At 39.7% G+C, this 18840-nt stretch overlaps 1 protein-coding gene across 3 annotated transcripts in view; it reads left to right on the forward strand.

The window, feature by feature from the left end:
- The window catches only part of A1CF (APOBEC1 complementation factor), a 76325-nt gene that overhangs the window by 42966 nt on the left and 14519 nt on the right, over nucleotides 1-18840 (forward strand). For all 3 annotated transcript variants that reach the window (XM_082674050.1, XM_082674051.1, XM_082674052.1), the window contains exons 4-7: nucleotides 1694-1824; nucleotides 6784-7022; nucleotides 13325-13489; nucleotides 16554-16651. In XM_082674050.1, the coding sequence (XP_082530176.1) occupies nucleotides 1694-1824; nucleotides 6784-7022; nucleotides 13325-13489; nucleotides 16554-16651 (633 nt within the window). The remainder of the gene's footprint in view (nucleotides 1-1693; nucleotides 1825-6783; nucleotides 7023-13324; nucleotides 13490-16553; nucleotides 16652-18840) is intronic.

Genomic DNA, 18840 nt, shown 5'->3' on the forward strand with positions numbered 1-18840 from the left:
TAATTATCACTGCCTTGACTCAGCTGTCCTGTTACTGACAGCTGAAACTACCATTGCTGATGACTTTTTAATCTATATTTCAATCCCCCATCTCCACTAGCAAAGCCATCTTACTGCAAACTCAACAGGTCTATCAATCTAGAATAACACAACAACCTGTCTAAAAGAAGATATTGCTTCAACTTTGAAATGTTAATATGGTTTTATAAAGTATAAGATTTTCACATTAAAAAATATGTATGTCATGGCTCAGCCGTGTCCCCATACGTATTGATCCAGAATGAAATTTCCTTCTACAAATTTGAATGCAATCAACAAGATTAATAACATGGTTTTTCAAAGTCGCTATATAATTAAGGAATAAATTTCCTCAGTTTGAATTCCAAATGATGTTTTGCTACTAAACCCAAAGGTAAAACAAAAATACAAAATTAACATTTTCGATAATTTACCACGTGGTGTTTAAAATTCCTAGAAAATTTAATGAGAGTTTAGCTATTTCTTTTCCTAAATGCCAAAATCGGGTGTGTGTGTGTGTGTGTGTGTGTGTGTGTGTGTGTGTGTGTGTGTGTGTGTGTGTGTGTGTGTGTGTGTGTGTGTGTGTGTGTGTGTGTGCGCGCGTAGTTCAGCTCAGTTTCAGAACTACTCTTAATTTTATACAAACAACGTCACTTGGCACGTGCATAAATTACAAGGACTTAATCCTATAAGAATCTTATATACTGAACATGAAAATGAGCACCAAGAAACACTTGAAATGCAGAGATGAAACATGCTTGAACTCTTTCCTAATGAGCCCAGGAAAAAAATAGGCGTCCATCACTGAGTACCGTGGGGTGGCGTGGGGCTGACCTGTGGGTCAGACACCACTGACGTAATAGAAGTAGCTTAATGATGCCTCTTCTCCCCACGCGTGTCCCTCACGTCTGTGTGGGCCACCCGTCTTACAGCAGCCAGCAATAATGAATTGCTGTGTCTGGATTATAGAGAACAGTTGGGGTAGCAGGAGGGAATAGTATATAAGCAAAGCAGAGGAGTTACAGTGAGAGGGATAGAGTGAGTACACTGCTACCATGGAGGTGCTGGCCCTGGATCAGTTGTGTTAAGACTAGCATTTACCTTCAGCCTACAGATGGAGAAAACAGGGCTCCCAGGACCATCCTCTGAAACACACCTTCTATGTTCACCTTTATATCATGGTAGGTGGAAAAGATAGCTAAGAAGTCAGTTTCACAAGGCTCCAAATGAGTGTTCTTGGTTTTGGTTTTAAACATCACTGGTGAGTATGACCAAGTAAAGATAAAAACTATGGAGGCCTCAGAGGCCAATGTAAAGGGCAAGGACAAATCTATCAAGAAATTGTACTTCTGATGACAAATGTGTTTTCTGGTCCCTAAGATATCGTATAAATCCCCAGATAATTGTGTGATGAAAGGTCACTTGCTCTGCCAAAAATATACATTCTGGCAACTCCGGCTGAAATGCCACTTGTACATGTTTTCTTTATTTATCCTGACTTTGCCCATGAGTCAGATAACAGATCTCAACCCAGCATGAAAACATGCAAACTATTACACATGGGATGCAAATGCCAAACATGGCAGAGACTTCAGAAAATGTTGTGTATGCATGTGTGTGTGTTTTCATTTGGAAGTACAATGTATAAATATGAATTCTCTCTTATTACTTGTAGATTGGTAAAATTTATGAAATGAGAATGATGATGGATTTTAATGGCAACAATAGAGGATATGCATTTGTAACATTCTCAAATAAACAAGAAGCCAAGAATGCAATCAAACAACTTAATAATTATGAAATTAGGTAAGACCCATCTTTCCTAGATTAAAAGTGAATCAGACAATGTACCTTTATCTGTTCTTCCATCAAGTTTATCTAATATAGTATGTGCAAAATATAGCCAAAATCAGAAATAAAAGGTTAGTTCTTTTTCTTGGAAATCAACTTAATGAAATGTTTATTTAACCATCACTATGTAAGGTGCCAGACTAAGTTCTGTGAAATGTTCAAAGAAGCAAAATTCATTTATCCATTTCAAAAATATGTGCTGGACACTGTTGAAAATATTAGAAGTATCAAGGTACACTTTCCTACTCTCATAGTGAGCAATCGGATGTATAAGATTATTTAAAAGAGTTTGAAAACATAAAAACCAGGAAATCGGGTAAAGTTGTATGAGGAGGTTGCTACTCTAACTTGATGTATTTAAGAAAATACTCTTCCGGAAAGTAAAATTTGATCTGAGACTTGAATGAAAAGAATCTGCCATGACGGTCAGACCTGGAGGAAAATCCTTTCAGAGAAAGAACAGCAAGTGCAAAGGTCTCAAAATGAGAATAAGCATGATGTGTTAAAGGCACAGAAAGAAAGCCAGGCTTCGGAACAGAGTAAAGAGAGGAGGGTTGAAGACAGTACAGTTGGGGAGTCGTATTTCATCATTAAGAATTCGGATTTTATTCTAAAAAAAAAAGGGGGGAAATTACAGGAGGTTTTAATTAGATTCATGTTTTTACAACATTCCATTCCTCTGACTACTAAGTGAAGAATGGACTGTAGCAGGGTAAGGACTGAAAGAGGGAAGGCAGTTCAAAGGCCGCTGCTGTGTCTAGAACTAGATGGGAGACGGTGGTGCTTGCATAAGGGGTTAGTGGTAAAGGTGGTAAAAAGTCAGATGTGTGATATATTTTGGAGGTTGAATAGACAAGACTGGCTAAATATTGGATTTAGAGTGTGAGTGGATTTATAATTTAGGGAGGAAAATTAGGATTTTGGTCCAAGTATGTGCGGATGTGATAGTGTCATAGATGGAAAAGCCTGGGAGAATAACAGGAAAACATGAAGAGCTCTGTTTGGGACAATTTACATTTGAGATGCACATTAGACGTCCCAGGGGAGTTGCTGAGGAGGTGATTGTATGATATTGGAGTCAGGAGAATGGTCACGATTGGAACGTAAATTTGGGGGTCAGCCAAATATAGGCAATATTTGAAACCATGGGATTAGCACAGGGTTCCAGGACATAACTGACCCTATACAATCAATAACTGGTTTTTATAAATTGACAATACATGAAATTATCTACGTTCTAAAATCTAAACCAGAGGGAACTGCCATAAATCCTTTCTTAAGGAAGCCCAGGGCCACATGGAAGAAAGATTAGTGTGTTAGATGAAAAAGCAATAGCTTGGGGTCAGATGGGCCTCAGCTGAGTGTCAAAAAGTGACTTGACCTCTCTGAGCCTCAATTTCCTCATCTATAAAGTGGGAATAATAATACTTATTTCATAGGTTGATTATGGGGATGTTATCAAGATTTCAATATGTTTAGCTTAGTGTTTGGAACATAGTAATACGTCAATAAGTGATAGAACTCTTACATATTAGCACATTCATTAATTCTGAGATGCAGTCTTTCACCTATATTTTCTTCCTGTAATAGAGATGCACTTTAAAACTGAGGGAATCTTAAATTAAATGAATACAGAGAGTAGCACTTTAAAACTGAGGGAATCTTAAATTAAATGAATACAGAGAGTAGATTTCCTGTCATTAGTTTTCTCTCACTTCCTATAGGTTCAAAATAAGTCCTGCATTATCCTTGTAATTCTGTAGTCAGTCAACTACTGGGTCATTTTTCTTAAGCCCCTTAGCCATGAAAAGATTGATTGGACTTGGCAACTACTAGTAGCCTAGTCATTCAGTACCAGGATTGGATTCCGGAACAGATTCTTGGAAAAAACATAAAGGAGGCTCCCCTTCCACACATGCCACCATGGATCCAAAAGAGCTCTGATATATGGAAAATTTTTTGGTATGAGAATCAGGAGACCAGAGGTCTAGCCCAGGTTCCTTTGGACAAATCCTTTGACCTCTTTCAGCATCCGTTTTATATTATCACCTGATCACACAGAGTTATTCCGAGCATCCATCATATGAAATAATATATACTGTTATTTTAGAAAGGGCTATAAAAAGCTATATTAAGATATATTAGTGATGTTTTCAGGAATTAGAAGATTCTCCATTCCTTGGTCTTTCATAGAAACTAAACATCTTAATAGCAAAGGTTATTCTCAAAATAGCTTTTAAGTTGAGATGGATGTAGAATTGTTTCTGCAGGGAATCAACAAAGTTCGCTGAATCTACTTAATACATTGTTACACACTGGAGCCTGTCAAGACTTTCTGAAAATACATGGGGTATGAACAATGAACACAAGCCATTAAAAAGTAACAGTATCCTCTCTGTGAATTTCAATGTCTTCATCTATAAAATAGAGACAAAAATATACCTACCTCATGGAGGGGATTAGGAAAAATAAAAGAGATAATGCAGGTAAAGCTCAGTGCCGGACACATATCAGATGCTCTATAAATGTTTGCTGATGGTTATGATGATGGCAGGAGGGTGCAGAAAAGGAAGAGGAAAAATATGACAAAGCATTTGGAAAGAGAAAGTTGGTGGCCAAAATTCCAGTTAAAGTTCAGGTTGGATGCCAGAAGCAAGGTGAAGGCACAGAGTGACTTTGGATTTTAATGAGTAGGATAAATGGAATGTGAAATAGCAGAATAGACACCCCAGGGCCAACCTCACCTACTTCCACTCTGCCTTGGATGTTGTCAGAGAGAGAACCTTTCTTGTAGAGAAGAGGTTTGTTTGTTACCTCTTCTTGTTACAAACCTTTGGTTTGTTTTTAGCCACTGTCTCTGAGGGGATAGATAAGGTTCTTAGCCGGAAAAGACCCACAGGTGTCATACCCTCCTCGTCATCAAATATCCACTGCGCATCGTCTAAATGCCTGGCTTCTGGCGACATTAAAGTCATGCCCTCAGCTTTTGAGAGAGAGTTTTTCGTCTCCAAGCAATTCTGGGATTTGCTGACAAATCACATAGATTTAAAAACAGGATATGGAGGCTCCAGGCTCCCCCTACTGGTAACTGACCGGCCCCCGAATGATCAAAAATATAAACTTCTAAATAAATAGTATCTTGGAACAAAAGGTTTAAGTTAAAAAAGAAAAAAAAAAACCCTGAAAGATCGCTTTATCGACCCTTCCCTCCCCCCAGAAAAAACACATTGTTAGGACAATGTTCAACAAACGGAGATGGACCTGTTACACATCGGATATGCGGTCCTTAGTTCTTCAACAAAGCACAGAAGACAACTGGGACAGGGTGCAACCTGGGTGAGAACACCTGCCACACAGCTGAGAGCCACTAGTTCCGAGAAATCAGAGCAATCTCCCACTCACCTGGCTGAGCACTTTTTATTCAGAAGGAATGAGTGGATTCCGTTAAGCAAACTTTACCCATTTTTAATAACTTTTGAGTTATTACAAAAGTCACATGGCCTAATACACACACACAAAAACAGCCAAAAAACAGTAATAAAAGTTCAAACCGTTCCTTCATTACCCTATTGCCTAAAGAGAATCACCATGTTGAATTTTTATAGTCTTTCTAGATTTTCTACAGTTTTAATCAAAATGGCTTTCTCATGTACTCATTTTACATTTTTTTTTAAACCCAGCAGCACAGTGTGAACTGGTATTTTCAACCATCAAATACTCTCCTACGTTACTATGTTTATTCTCCTATGTTACTATGTTTATTGACCACAGAGCATCCTATGTTATGAACGCTCATCTTTTATATACCAGTGCATCCCAGCCAGGAGCAATATTGTCCCCCTAAGGGACATAGAGAAAGATGAAGAGGCATTCTTGGATGACCTAACAGGTGGCACTTGGCATTTAGTGGTCAAGAACCAGGCATGACAAACATACCACGGTATACAATGAGGAAATGTCCAGCCCCAGAGTCAGTCACCTCAGCTGAGATACATTAAACCAGTCCTGCACTATGCACTATTTTGCTCATTTCCAATTTGGGAGCTATTGTAAATAGTAGCAGCGAATAACCTTACACAAAAATGCTAATGCTCATCTTTATTTCTAAGGACACTCCCCTAGAGGGGCATTATTTGGCCAAAGGTTACGCACACCTAAGACTTTTGATACATTTTCCCACATGCCCCCCAGAAAAGTTGAACCAACCTACACCTTGCCAACGAAGGTATCCACCAACTGGCTGATAAGCAACACTGCACAGTGGAAGAAACAGGGATTAAACTGAATCCAGAGGCTAATTTTAACTCTCAAAATCCACAAAATCTTAAGCAAGTCACTTAATATCTTGGAGTCTCAAGCTCTTCAACTGTAAAATGGAAACAATACCTATTCTGCCCATCTCACGGGCTCCTTGTGTCGGCCAAATAATATGTGAAACTCTGTTCTGTATAAGGGACTATCTTTAATAATGATCATGTCAGAATAGCTTCTCTATTTGGTTGGAAAAAAAGGGAGCACCAGGGGTTGCAACCTCAGATACCTCCAGGGCAGGATACAAGAGTACATTGAGCCAGGTGTAAAGACCTCAGGATTGATGATGTATTAGGGAGTGTCGAGGATTCACAATAACTAGTGAATCTACATATACTCTAAAGATAGCAGACACAACTCAGTTTCAACTATTTTTTTTCTTTAAAAATGCAGAACCAAGGTTGACAGAACTTCCAGTTTCTCAAAAGCAGCTACCACTTTCCAAAACCAGTTTAAACAGTAAGACGACCAAACGTTCCATATCCACAGGCCATATCAGGTCCTGGCCTGATATTTTCAATTTCAATATATATTTTCATTTTCCGTCTTAAACCTTAATCAAGTAAGGACTCTCCCCAATCAAAATCCCTGCTGTTTTCGCAGAAATGGGCGTCTGTTAGGGGTTTGTGCCAGCGTGGACAACTGCCGATTATTTGTTGGGGGAATCCCAAAAACCAAAAAGAGAGAAGAAATCTTATCAGAGATGAAAAAGGTCACCGAAGGAGTTGTGGATGTCATTGTCTACCCAAGTGCTGCCGATAAAACCAAAAACCGGGGCTTTGCTTTCGTGGAGTATGAGAATCATCGGGCAGCTGCCATGGCCCGGAGGAAGCTTCTGCCAGGTTAGGACCCCTCCTCAAAGAGGAGACTTCTCCACTCCCGTCCTGCCTGCCTCAGGCTGCTGTGCTCCTTAGCAAAGGAAACAGAAGCCTGTTGTTCGGGTTTTTTTTGCTCTTTATCTCTGGTTATGTTACATTTTTTAAACTCTCGGTCTTTCTTATTTATCTCACAGTTGATTCAGTTCCCTGAAGTTTTCACAGATTGGGTTCTGAAAACTATTCACTTCGTGCATTAAATCCAATGTATATTGCACAGGAGAAATCCAGAACTTGAAGTTATAGCAACCCTATACTGAATCTTTAAACTGAAGAATCTCCTTAAAAGTAAATTTATCAATCAACAGTTATCTTTGTATATAGTTTTTGTTATCAGGCTTATTAGAAATAGGGTATATGTTATCCATTATAATGTAGAAATAATAAATATGCAAGTGATACATTATCCCAATGACAATTAAAATGACGTACTTTTTTTTTTTTTTTTTTGCGGTACGCGGGCCTCTCACTGCTGCGGCCTCTCCCGTTGCGGAGCACAGGCTCCTGACGCGCAGGCTCCGGACGCGCAGGCTCAGCAGCCATGGCCCACGAGCCCAGCCGCTCCGCGGCACGTGGGATCCTCCCGGACCGGGGCAGGAACCTGTGTCCCCTGCATCGGCAGGCAGACTCCCAACCACTGCGCCACTAGGGAAGCCCAAAATGACGTACTTTTATTATAACTTCCTAGTGTCTAATAATTTGTCTAATTTTAGGTAATAGAAATAATAGCTTTCCATAGAAAGACACCTTGGTTAGATGCTACAACCACGAGGTAGGTCCTATTTGGTCAACAGCCATAAATTCCTGGGTTTAGAAGACTCCACCAAGACACTGCCCCACTAAGATCAACTCAGGAAAAATTATTGAAAGTCCTGTGCTTGTTATAAAATATTTCCCAAACGTACACAAAGGTATTAAAATGAATATTAAAATGATAAGTATGTCAAGAATGGCATATTGAACACACTGGAATCAAGGATTCTCTTAAGCACTGTGGAAGTCACCAGAATCTAAAGCAAAGCAAAACAGCAATAAAAACACCTACATTTATTTTTATTTTTTAAAATAAAACCAATAGGAGTAGCCCTCCAGAAATTTTCAAAATTGAAAGATGGCTTCTGAGCTTGGGGAATATGTTTTAATAATATTTTCATGAAGGCAGCTTAAAGTGAAAAAATATGAGATATCCCCCAAAATGGCTGAATCTATTGAGAGGTGGATATTTTTTAGATTCAATATAATATTATTAATATATTTTATACATGTGTAATAGTATTGCTATAAAACATAGGAAAGAGAAATTTTGCAAAGACTAGGGAAGATGAAATCAATATTTAAAATTTTGACAGTAAAAATGTTTTGATCTGAGGTGGATATTTTTAATGGGGAAGCTTCCATTCACTACTTCTTCACTACCCAAGCGGTCAAGTCGCCTGACTCACAGGTGCATAGAATCACTAGAACTCCCCACGCTGCTTACCTAGCCTCTCAGTGACCTGAACTTAATATTTTGCTGTCCTCTTCAACATCAACAATTCTGCCTTCGAAAAGTGCCTCCTATCCATCTTGTTCTCAGGTCATCACTGTAGGCTAAACACATATATTCCCAACCTTGGATTATTTTTTTTCAAGGTCTCCTAAGTATTCTCCCAGCTCTGCTTTCTCTTTGATGCCCCCAGCCCCCCACCTCCCCCACCTACTCCATCCTAAACATTACCACCAGAGTAGTATTCCTAAAATAACATATCATCCTTTCCACAAGTTCTTCCAAATAGTAGGAATTCAATCTCTCCTTGTTAAGAGGCTGAATGATGTCACTCACTCATTAGTTCAAAAATATTCACCAACTTGCTGCTGCATATGAGATAAAGCATAAACCTCTGAGCTCGTCATTCAAGGCCTTTCACTCGGGGCCCCAGTTCTTTTCAAACAATTTGGACCTTCTTTTTCACGATAAACACCCTCCTTTCTATCAGGACAAACTCAGTGGCCTAGACAACACCATGCTCGTTTTTTGTATCCTTTATTTCGAAGGCTGTACCCCTCCTAGAATGACCTGCCCCTTCCCGTCTCTACTGACTCACGGCATTCAAAGCCCCAGCTTAGCCACCACTTCACTGAGAAACCAGCTTCCACTATTCCACCCCACATTAATCATTTTCCTCCTTCATTACCTGTAAAAACAAATACGTACAGTCATTTGGGGGATGGGGGAGGATGGCAGTGAAAGAGGGTCCAAAATGGGAGAGAGAGTTTTCAGCAGCCGGACAATCAGTGTTCCTAGGGAATTAAAACTTCCCGTCAGCTTCCCTTCTTCAAAGAAAACAGCACACTGACCCACAGAAAGAGCTTCTCTTTACCTGAGTTGAACTGACTAGGCCGGGCAAGGCTGAGCAGCTAGGCGGCAAGAATTCTCAAGCACCGTGTTATGCTTCCACCCAAGATCCTGAGCTCTCGCTATGAATGCTCTGGCCAGGACGCAGCAATATATAGGCTGCCTCACTCTCCCCAGGCATTTTCTCATCCTCATCATGATGTGAGGCAGCCCCGCCCACTTTGCTTGTTGCCCTTTAAGTTGGCCTCAGCTGGTTGAGTTTCAGTCCGCTGGAGTTCAGTCAGACTGCCTCATCAGCAGATTAACAAGAGGCGGTGAGTAATCCAGCCAGAGCAAACTACTTTCTTTCTACTGAAGCCTGAGAGTAAAATCTATTACCCATTTGGACATCTACCTATGACCTCACCATAGATTAAGCAACAACACAGGATTTCAGTAATGGGCAATCCTCTGGAGACCCCAGTTTGAATGGACAAGGAGAGCTTTAAGAAACGTGATAAGCAAGGACCACAAGAAGCTTTTCCTTCTTAATTGATCCAGACTTGAAGACAGAGAGAAAATTGTGGTCTAAAGTGGTATATTGCCTCCCACCACCTACCTCCTCCAACAGTGGAAGCTCCCTCTTGACATTGCATCTTTACTGAGGTGTACGTAGAACAAAGTTGATGCATCCAGTTCAGGCATTATCAAAGCATTCTAAGGATACTCTGAAAAAAAGTTCCAATAGTGGTTTGCAATCTTAACCTCCATCAGAATCACCTGGAGGGCTTGTTAAGGCATAGATTGCCGGGGCCCCCAACCCCAGAGTTCCTGATTCAGTAGGTGTCGTATGGGGTCTGATCATTTGCATTTATAACAAGTTCCCAGGATGCAACTGCCCCTGAGACCACAAGTTTGAGATCTGATCATCTAAATCAAGGGTGGCCCATGGTGGGCTACAGATTTGAATCATCTGAAGAGGTTTTTAAACAATACCAGTGCCCAAATCAACCTCTAATCAATTGAATCTGCTTCTCTGGGGGGCGGCGTTGGAGCACTGCTATTTTAAGTTTTCCAGATAATTCTGTTGTGTAGCCAAATTTTGTGATCCACTGCTAAATCTGTCAGCTAATGACACTAGCCACTCACCTGCATGGGAAGCAAATAGCAACACCTGGGGAACCACCCAGTATGGAAACATTTATTGTGTCTACAATGTAATTTGCTTTCTTCTAAATGACAAAGTTCTAAAAAAAATCATACCCAATTTGAGTGAGTGACACTATTCACATTGGACACAAAGAACGCATATTCTGAGGAAACTATACTTCCCAAAAAATAGATCAAAAATACTCAAGAGGAATGTACATTATTGAATTATCATCTAAAAGCGATAAATTAAGTCCCTTTTTTTAAAAGTTTTAAATAGGTGGGTTTTTAAAAATTTTTATTGCCGTATAGTTGCTTTACAATGTTGTGTTAGTTTCTGCTGTACAGCAAAGTGAATTAGCTATATGTATACCTATATCCCCTCCTTTTCGGATTTCCTTCCCATTTAAATCACCACAGAGCACAGAGCAGAGTTCCCTGTGCTGTACAGTAGGTTCTCATTAGCTATCTATTTTACACATAGTAGTGTATATATGTCAATCCCAATCTCCCAGTTCATCCCATCCCCCTTTTCCCCGTTTTGTGTCCATACATTTGTGCTCTACGTCTATGTCTCTATTTCTGCTTTGCATATAGGTTCATCTGTAGCATTTTCCTAGATTCCTCATATATGCATTAATGCATCACCTTCTTTTGTCTTCACAACAACCCTGAGAAGCAGGTACTTTTATTAGTCCCATTTTACAGATGAGGAAACTGATGCTTAGAAAGGTTGTTTCCTAGCCAGGATCATTAATCTGATATTTGAACTTGTCTGACTTCAAAGCTCAAGTTCACAAATCACTTTCCAACACTGACTTTCACAGGGATGTTTATGGAAATCACTGCTCCCTGCACCTCCTCTCACTTCTATCCACTTTAACCTTTTCCACATCTTCAGGCCTGTGAATGACTTACCGTGGTCCTAGTCTGGAAAGGCAAAAGCCAATGGGCTAGAACAGTGTTCTCAATTTTGGCTGAATTAACTGAGGTGCTTTTCAAAATCCTGAGGCCTAGACCACTTAAATCAGAATTGGAAAAGAGGGTCCAGAGGTCAGTGATGAGACGATTCCCAGGGGAAAATCAAAAGCACTGATTTGTAATATTTTTGGATTTCTATATTGTTAACGCTCCCACTGTGGCTCATTTCAAGCCACCAAGGTGACATCAATTGACTCACAAAATTCTGAAAATTTAACAGTCTATTCTTGCAGGTAGAAAGGACCTGAGTCCAGCACACACAGTGGAATCCATATTTTCGTAAGCTCTTCTACCATGGGGCCAAGATTGAGAACCACTGAGCTACAGAAACCAGAGTCACCTGGGAGCCTTAGGGTTTTTGGGATAAGACCCTTAGTAAAGTCTATGTAAAGCATAGAAAGGAAGGGAATGGAATAAAAAGGAAAGGAGATGTAGAAGGGGAGTGGAAAGGAGGGGGAAAAGAGTGATGGAGAAAACTATTGTCTGGGCTACAAGGCAGAACAAGGTAGCCAGCCAACTGGGATAGCAGGAGCCAGCCTCCCGCTAACTCACTGGGATTCGCTAACTCATTAGGATGCATCTATCCTTTGTTTGAGTTTTAGAATGTCAATGCCACAGATGCTTTCACTGACTGGTGTTTTTTTTGTTTGTTTGTTTTTTGCGGTACGCGGGCCTCTCACTGTTGTGGCCTCTCCCGTTGCGGAGCACAGGCTCCGGACGCGCAGGCTCAGTGGCCATGGCTCACGGGCCCAGCCGCTCCGTGTCATGTGGGATCTTCCCGGACCGGGGCACGAACCCATGTCCCCTGCATCAGCAGGCGGACTCTCAACCACTGCGCCACCAGGGAAGCCCCAACTGACTGCTTTTTAAGGAATAAAAAGATGCATTTTGATTAAAAATACTTGCCTCTTGTGTAATATTTAAACATTTCCAATCAAATTAAGAAATTGAGTTGACTCTCACCCTCCTCTCATCACTTCAACATGGATCTGTACTGTGTAGGGGTACAGGGGTTGAGTAATAAAAAACAAAAGGGAGCAGTGGAGAAGTGAAATAGATCTGGGTAAGGTATCCTCTCAAAAGCTCATTTCCTCTTCTGTAAAATTGGGAAAGTCATTCCCCTCCCCACAGAGTTACTATGACTGAGAGAATATGGGAAACACACAGTGGAGTGCAAGACACTCAATAAATTGCAGTTATATAGGAATATAAATATATATGTAGTCATGGATAACAGCTACCCTTTCAAGATGAGTTCAATTTCCCATCATAGACTCTTCATTGCTCTTTGTCTTAATTTGGAAAATAATAATAACTTTTTCTCCAGATTTCTGAGTTGTCTATGTTCTGACAAAGCGAGAATTAGGAGGGAATATATTTGATCAGAGCTCTGACCGAGTGTAAGCGACCGAAAAGAAACTAGGGGTACCTGAGCCCTACCCACCCTTCACAAGCACCATTTTTGGACGGCTCAGTGGTGGTACCTAATCACTCAGATTCCAACCGCAGCAGATATACTTCCTAATGACCTTTCTAATGCTTCAGGAAGCTAGACTCTATGTCTGAGCCCTAAATCTATTCTTTTCCTAAACCACGTTCGAGTTCCGTTTATACCCTATCATTATAATAAGCCTCTTGTCATACAGAACTCCCTTCTAGCCAGGTCTTATTTGAAATGTCTCTTAAAATCAATAATCACCTCTTTTAATATTAGTCTTCTTGCTCAATCAAGACCTCAAGGTTCAATTTAAAAGTCCATTAGTATGAATTGAGATGATGTCCTAATTTCTATATAATTAATCGTACTTGTGATCTTTCTCAACAGGAAGAATTCAGTTATGGGGACATCCTATTGCAGTAGACTGGGCAGAACCAGAAGTAGAAGTTGATGAAGACACAATGTCTTCCGTGAAAATCCTATATGTAAGAAACCTAATGCTGTCTACCTCTGAAGAGATGATTGAGAAAGAATTCAACAATATTAAACCAGGTAGGACATACCAGACAACATTACTTTTTCAAAACATTCTTTAAAAACACTTATGCTTGGGCTTCCCTGGTGGCGCAGTGGTTGGGAGTCCGTCTGCCGATGCAGGGGACACGGGTTCTATCCCTGGTCTGGGAATATCCCACATGCTGCAGAGCAACTAAACCCATGCGCCACAACTACTGAGCCTGCGTGCCACAACTACTGAGCCCACATACCACAACTGAGCCCGCGCACCACCACTACTGAGCCTGTGCTCTAGAGCCTGTGAGCCACAACTACTGAGCCCGCATGCCATAACTACTGAAGCCCGTGTGCCTAGAGCCCATGCTCCGCAACAAGAAAAGCCACTGCAGTGAGAAGTCCGTGCACCGCAACAAAGAGTAGCCCCTGCTAGCCGCAACTAGAGAAAGCCCGCGCACAGCAACAAAAACCCAACACAGCCAAAAATAAATAAATAAAATAAAGTTAAAGAAAAAAAAAAGATTTCCAAAAGCATGTGTGGCTGGACATTACTGTTCAAAAATGCAAGCTGATTTCAATATCTACAAGCAGAATTTGAGAACATCAAAATCCATTATCATCTGAAGTGCCACCTAACTAATGTGAATGATAGGAGTTGGAGTGTGAATTGGCTGATAATATTTGCTCAGCCTCTGTGCCCAGGTCCCACTAGGTTTCAGTGCCTGGGGGCCCCAGAGGGCCCTACTCGGTTACAGCCCCTGTGTACAAAACACTAGGTAGGATCTAGGGTAAAGACAATACCAAAATGCCTCTGGGAGCTAACAGTGGAGCCTGGGTGGAGGATGGCACTGGAGGATGAATGGGGCAAACACTGGAAAGGTAAAGGTCCTCATTGGCCCACATTTTACTTAATTTCCAAGATAAGCCATAAGGTTAAGTCACACTAATTACCCCACTTGACACTGAAGGAATAAAGGGACCAGGTTAGAAGTTCGGTTAATCACATGTCTCATGATTCATGGTCTCAAATACCTTTATTTATTTTCAGCTTAGCCAAACCATTTTGCTCTGTACAACCACTATCATAAGAAGTCATGGGTTGAATGCTGAGGGGTGAGAGAGAAGTACTGCAATATTTTTAAATTATCCTTCCATTAGGACCCTACTATTATTGCAAAGGAAGACAGTTTATAGCCATTGAACCACATGATAGAGTAGAAGCCTAATTGCCTTTGTGACCTTGAACCTAAGAGGGTAGATAACTGAACTTTGACAGGGAGAGGGGAAAAGGAGGACTTCTCTCCTCTCTTCTGGTCCTCCCTGGCATGGGGTCCCATCCTAGGTTGTCTCTGGAAACTAAAGATAGGAGAAAACCTGTTCTCTCAAGATATACCCAAGAGACTATTAACTAAAAGGTGGTAATTTACATGCTAAACTAACAGGTTAATGTTAAACAAGTTTCCATCTTACCTTCACTCTAGGCAAAAGTTCTATTTTTAAAATTGAGTAAGCAACATTTCATAATAAAATGTAAATATAAAGCTCAGCCATCTCAGTAGAACTTTATTTTTACACGTTACCATCAACATATTCAGCAATCCCTCTACATAAAAACAGGATAGTTTGATTTGTTATTTTTTTATTACACGAATAATATAAATAAGCCTTGTTAATATTTGTAGAATACTGGAGAATATAAATTAAAATATCAAAGTCCCCTGTCTTCTCCCCAACTCTTCTCCCCATTCCTGAAGTAACCCCTACTAATGGTCTGATATTTGTCCTTCCAGTCCTCTTTCTGTGTGTGTGTGTGTATTCATATTTATGTGCACAGGTATGCCAGGTGGGATTTTTAAAAACATAAATGCTATGATATTATACTTATTTTTTTGTATATTTTTAAATTTAACAACAGGCCCTGAATCTTTCCACGTATATATAGGCCTATTTGTTCTCTTTAAAGACTCCTTAGTGCTATTTAATAAGAATAGGGCTTCCCTGGTGGCACAGTGGTTGAGAGTCCGCCTGCTGATGCAGGGGACATGGGTTCGCGCCCCGGTCCGGGAAGATCCCACATGCCGCGGAGCGGCTGGGCCCGTAAGCCATGGCCGCTGAGCCTGCGCGTCCAGAGCCTGTGCTCCGCAACGAGAGAGGCCACAACAGTGAGAGGCCCGCATAACGCAAAAAAAAAAAAAAAAAAGAATATACCAAATTTAATCACTCTCATGAAATTGGACATTGTTTTATTTTTGCTATTTCAACTGACGTATAATTAATACCTCTATGCATGATCTTTTTGCATATGTGTGAATGCTTCTGTAAAAGAGATACCTCAAGGTAGAATTAGTAGATATCTACATTGTTTCCAACTTTTAGATATTATGAACAGCATCATAAGGAACTATCTTGGTTTTCAGATGTTCTTTCACAAACTATTTTTTGTTTGTTTGTTTTGATCAAGAGAGTAAGAGATAAGCAGATGGGAGATCTGAGTTCTAGTTCCTAGCTATGTGAACTCATAAATCTTGCATACCTTATCAGAACCTTACATTCCAAATCATTAAGTTAAAAATAAATAGATTAAGGTAAAATGAATTAAAAATTAAATTATTACTAAAGTCTCTCCTAACTCTAACACTTTTTTATTATATAAATCAAAAGAGACAAGGTATTTTTCTGGGGAAAAAGCCATAAAATTTAAAAGGTAATTACCTAAATATATATTTATAATATGACCAATAATTGAATTCAACTCAATAATATTTTACCATGTATAAGTTACTATCTTTTATATTATATAATATACAAAACAAGATACCATTCCTACCCTCAAAGATCTTATAATCTAGGAAGTGGAAACACAAATCCACAACAAATTATAATAAGGCAGAATATAAGTATTATTTAAAAATCAGAAAAAAATATTCTGTTGAATGTGCAGAATTTTAAACCTGGACACAGGAAATATTTTCAATGACCTCCTTACCTAAATAGAGTCTCCAAAAAAAAAGGATAAAATATTCTTGGAAGCCAAATGCTTAAATATATCATGTTCAATGCTATCTCAGGTTTGCTAATGGGGCTACTTTCAATCTGCTTCCAGGTGCTGTGGAGAGGGTAAAGAAAATCCGAGACTATGCTTTCGTGCACTTCACTAACAGAGAAGATGCGGTGGAGGCTATGAAAGCTTTAAATGGGAAGGTAATGTAGGACAAAGAAAAAATATGTACAGGTTCCATCAAAGTTTGGTGTGGAAGTTTTATTCAAGGGAACAGTCCTGTAAGTCCTTCTCACTCAGCCTTCCTCCATCTCTGACATGGCTGCCTCAATCCATCTAAGATGAACAAAAGAGAAGTGATGGAAAATACAATGGAGATGTGGCTCATATGTCCAATTCTATCTCTAATTTTGGCTGATTTGGGCATATCATTGGCCCTCAATTTCTTTACAAAGAGAGAGTTGGAGTGGATTATCCCAAGGTGTTTTTGCCAATTCAGTTTTCTCTATTTCAAAGAAACTATCACCTTTGTAGTTCAGGATTTTGGAGGCTGATAATCTAAAAAGATGTTAAGGTTATCATTTTGCCCTCAGAGTTTGATCTTCCAAACTCTGGAGGCCTTGGAATCTCTTCCCCTTGCCAAGAGTAAGGTCTGGGGAAAACTCAAATACTATATCCTTACTTCTGATTTGTATATAGAAACCAATATAATATTTACTTATTACTCCAATAAACATTAAAAGGCTTTTGTAGACCACTTATCATGCTAAATAATGTTTGGGATACAAAAAGGATCAAACCAAAGATGTTTATCAAAGGCCTAAAAGTCAGCTGTAAGATTAAGACAAGTATGCAGAACTTTTGCAAAGTCCAGCCAGATAAGTTTTGTTTAGAAAAAAAAAAAAAAAGTGGTGAGAATGTTCAAAGGAAAGAGGAGTGGGTCATAAAGAATCAGAAAAACTTCATGGATATGAGAAGATAATATTTAAGAGAAGCCATGAAAGTTGGGCAGAATTCCAAAAGAAAAAACATGGAAAAGGAGAGGTAGTCTCAGAGGCACAGAATTTGGAAAGAGCAAGATACGATTGGAGACAGTAAAAGTAGATTGCTTTGCTACGAACCTAATGCGCATAGGGCTGTTTCACCTGCTGGACCTTGCATCCGTCAGTCCTAATAGGAGACAGTTGGCAAAGGGACTAATTACAAACATGTGAGTGTGGGGTAGGGGAATTAAAAGAGACAGTGCAGGAAACTGGGGCTCACCCACTCCTGAACCCAAGGGGACAAGGGGCTACAGAAGGAACAGGAAATCTAAAGGAGACAGGATTCTAAAGAGCAGGTCTCTGAGAAAAGTAATGAACTTTGGCCAGTGGACACGTCCAGGCCAAGGCGACCTCTCAGAGAGGGAGGCAAGAGAAGAAATAGCTTGAACTCACTGTTTTCTCTCCCTCCAACCTCCTGCCAGGCCTCTCCATTGGCCAAATCCAATCAAAATCCAGAAAGCCCAGGACTCTGAAGAGGATGCCATGCAGAACACCCTCCCGGAGCTGGGAGGCTGGAGACCAGTGGGAAGTGGATCTGGAGGGCAAATAAATGGTCTCCCAGCACAGGCCCTTCAGAAACAGTGGGGCCTGGGCTTATGAGCCTACAGAAGTGTTTGAATCCTGGTGGGGGGTGGGGGAAGTACTGACTCCAAAACACAAAAGGAAAACTGCAGCGCAAAAATTAATGTATATTTAATTGCATATCTATGAAGCAAAACATTATTTCTTCTTCATTGATGATTATATTTATTATCAAAACAATGTTATTACTTTGATAACAGTTTGTAGATTAGTTTCTCAATTTGAAAACATTCTTGAGGGACATATGATGCTTACTGAGAAGGGATCATCATAAATTAAATGCTAAATAATTACATTGGAATAATCACAATGGAAAAGTATTCAAATTGTTTCCAATTTTTGCAGCTAATATATTTAGAGCTAGATATTTTTATAGCAATGTATACATGTATTATGTAGTTAAATACATATTCAGTGTAATTATAAATATATATACTAAATACTATAATAATATTTAACTATAATGTGGTATGGGAAAATCAGAAGTAAGTTTGCCTAGGAACTATGAAGGTTTTTAAGTATACATATGGATATTTATATTTAATTTATTAGACAAGGTGAGGCTTTGAAGTTTTTTTTGTGCAGTGGAGTAATGATCATGTTAACAATTTAGGGAAATTAACCTCTTAAGAATTGAAGTTTCATAGAGTAGAGTGAGAGATGTAATTGGAACTAGTTAAAAAACTATTACAGTCGCTCAAATGGGAAGAAATAAGGGCTTGAATAAGGGTGGGAATGGAATGTAGGAGAGATCTCTATACAAGACT

Source organism: Grampus griseus (genome assembly GCF_964374135.1).
Source record: "Grampus griseus genome assembly, chromosome: 16".
Classification (NCBI taxonomy): domain Eukaryota; kingdom Metazoa; phylum Chordata; class Mammalia; order Artiodactyla; family Delphinidae; genus Grampus; species Grampus griseus.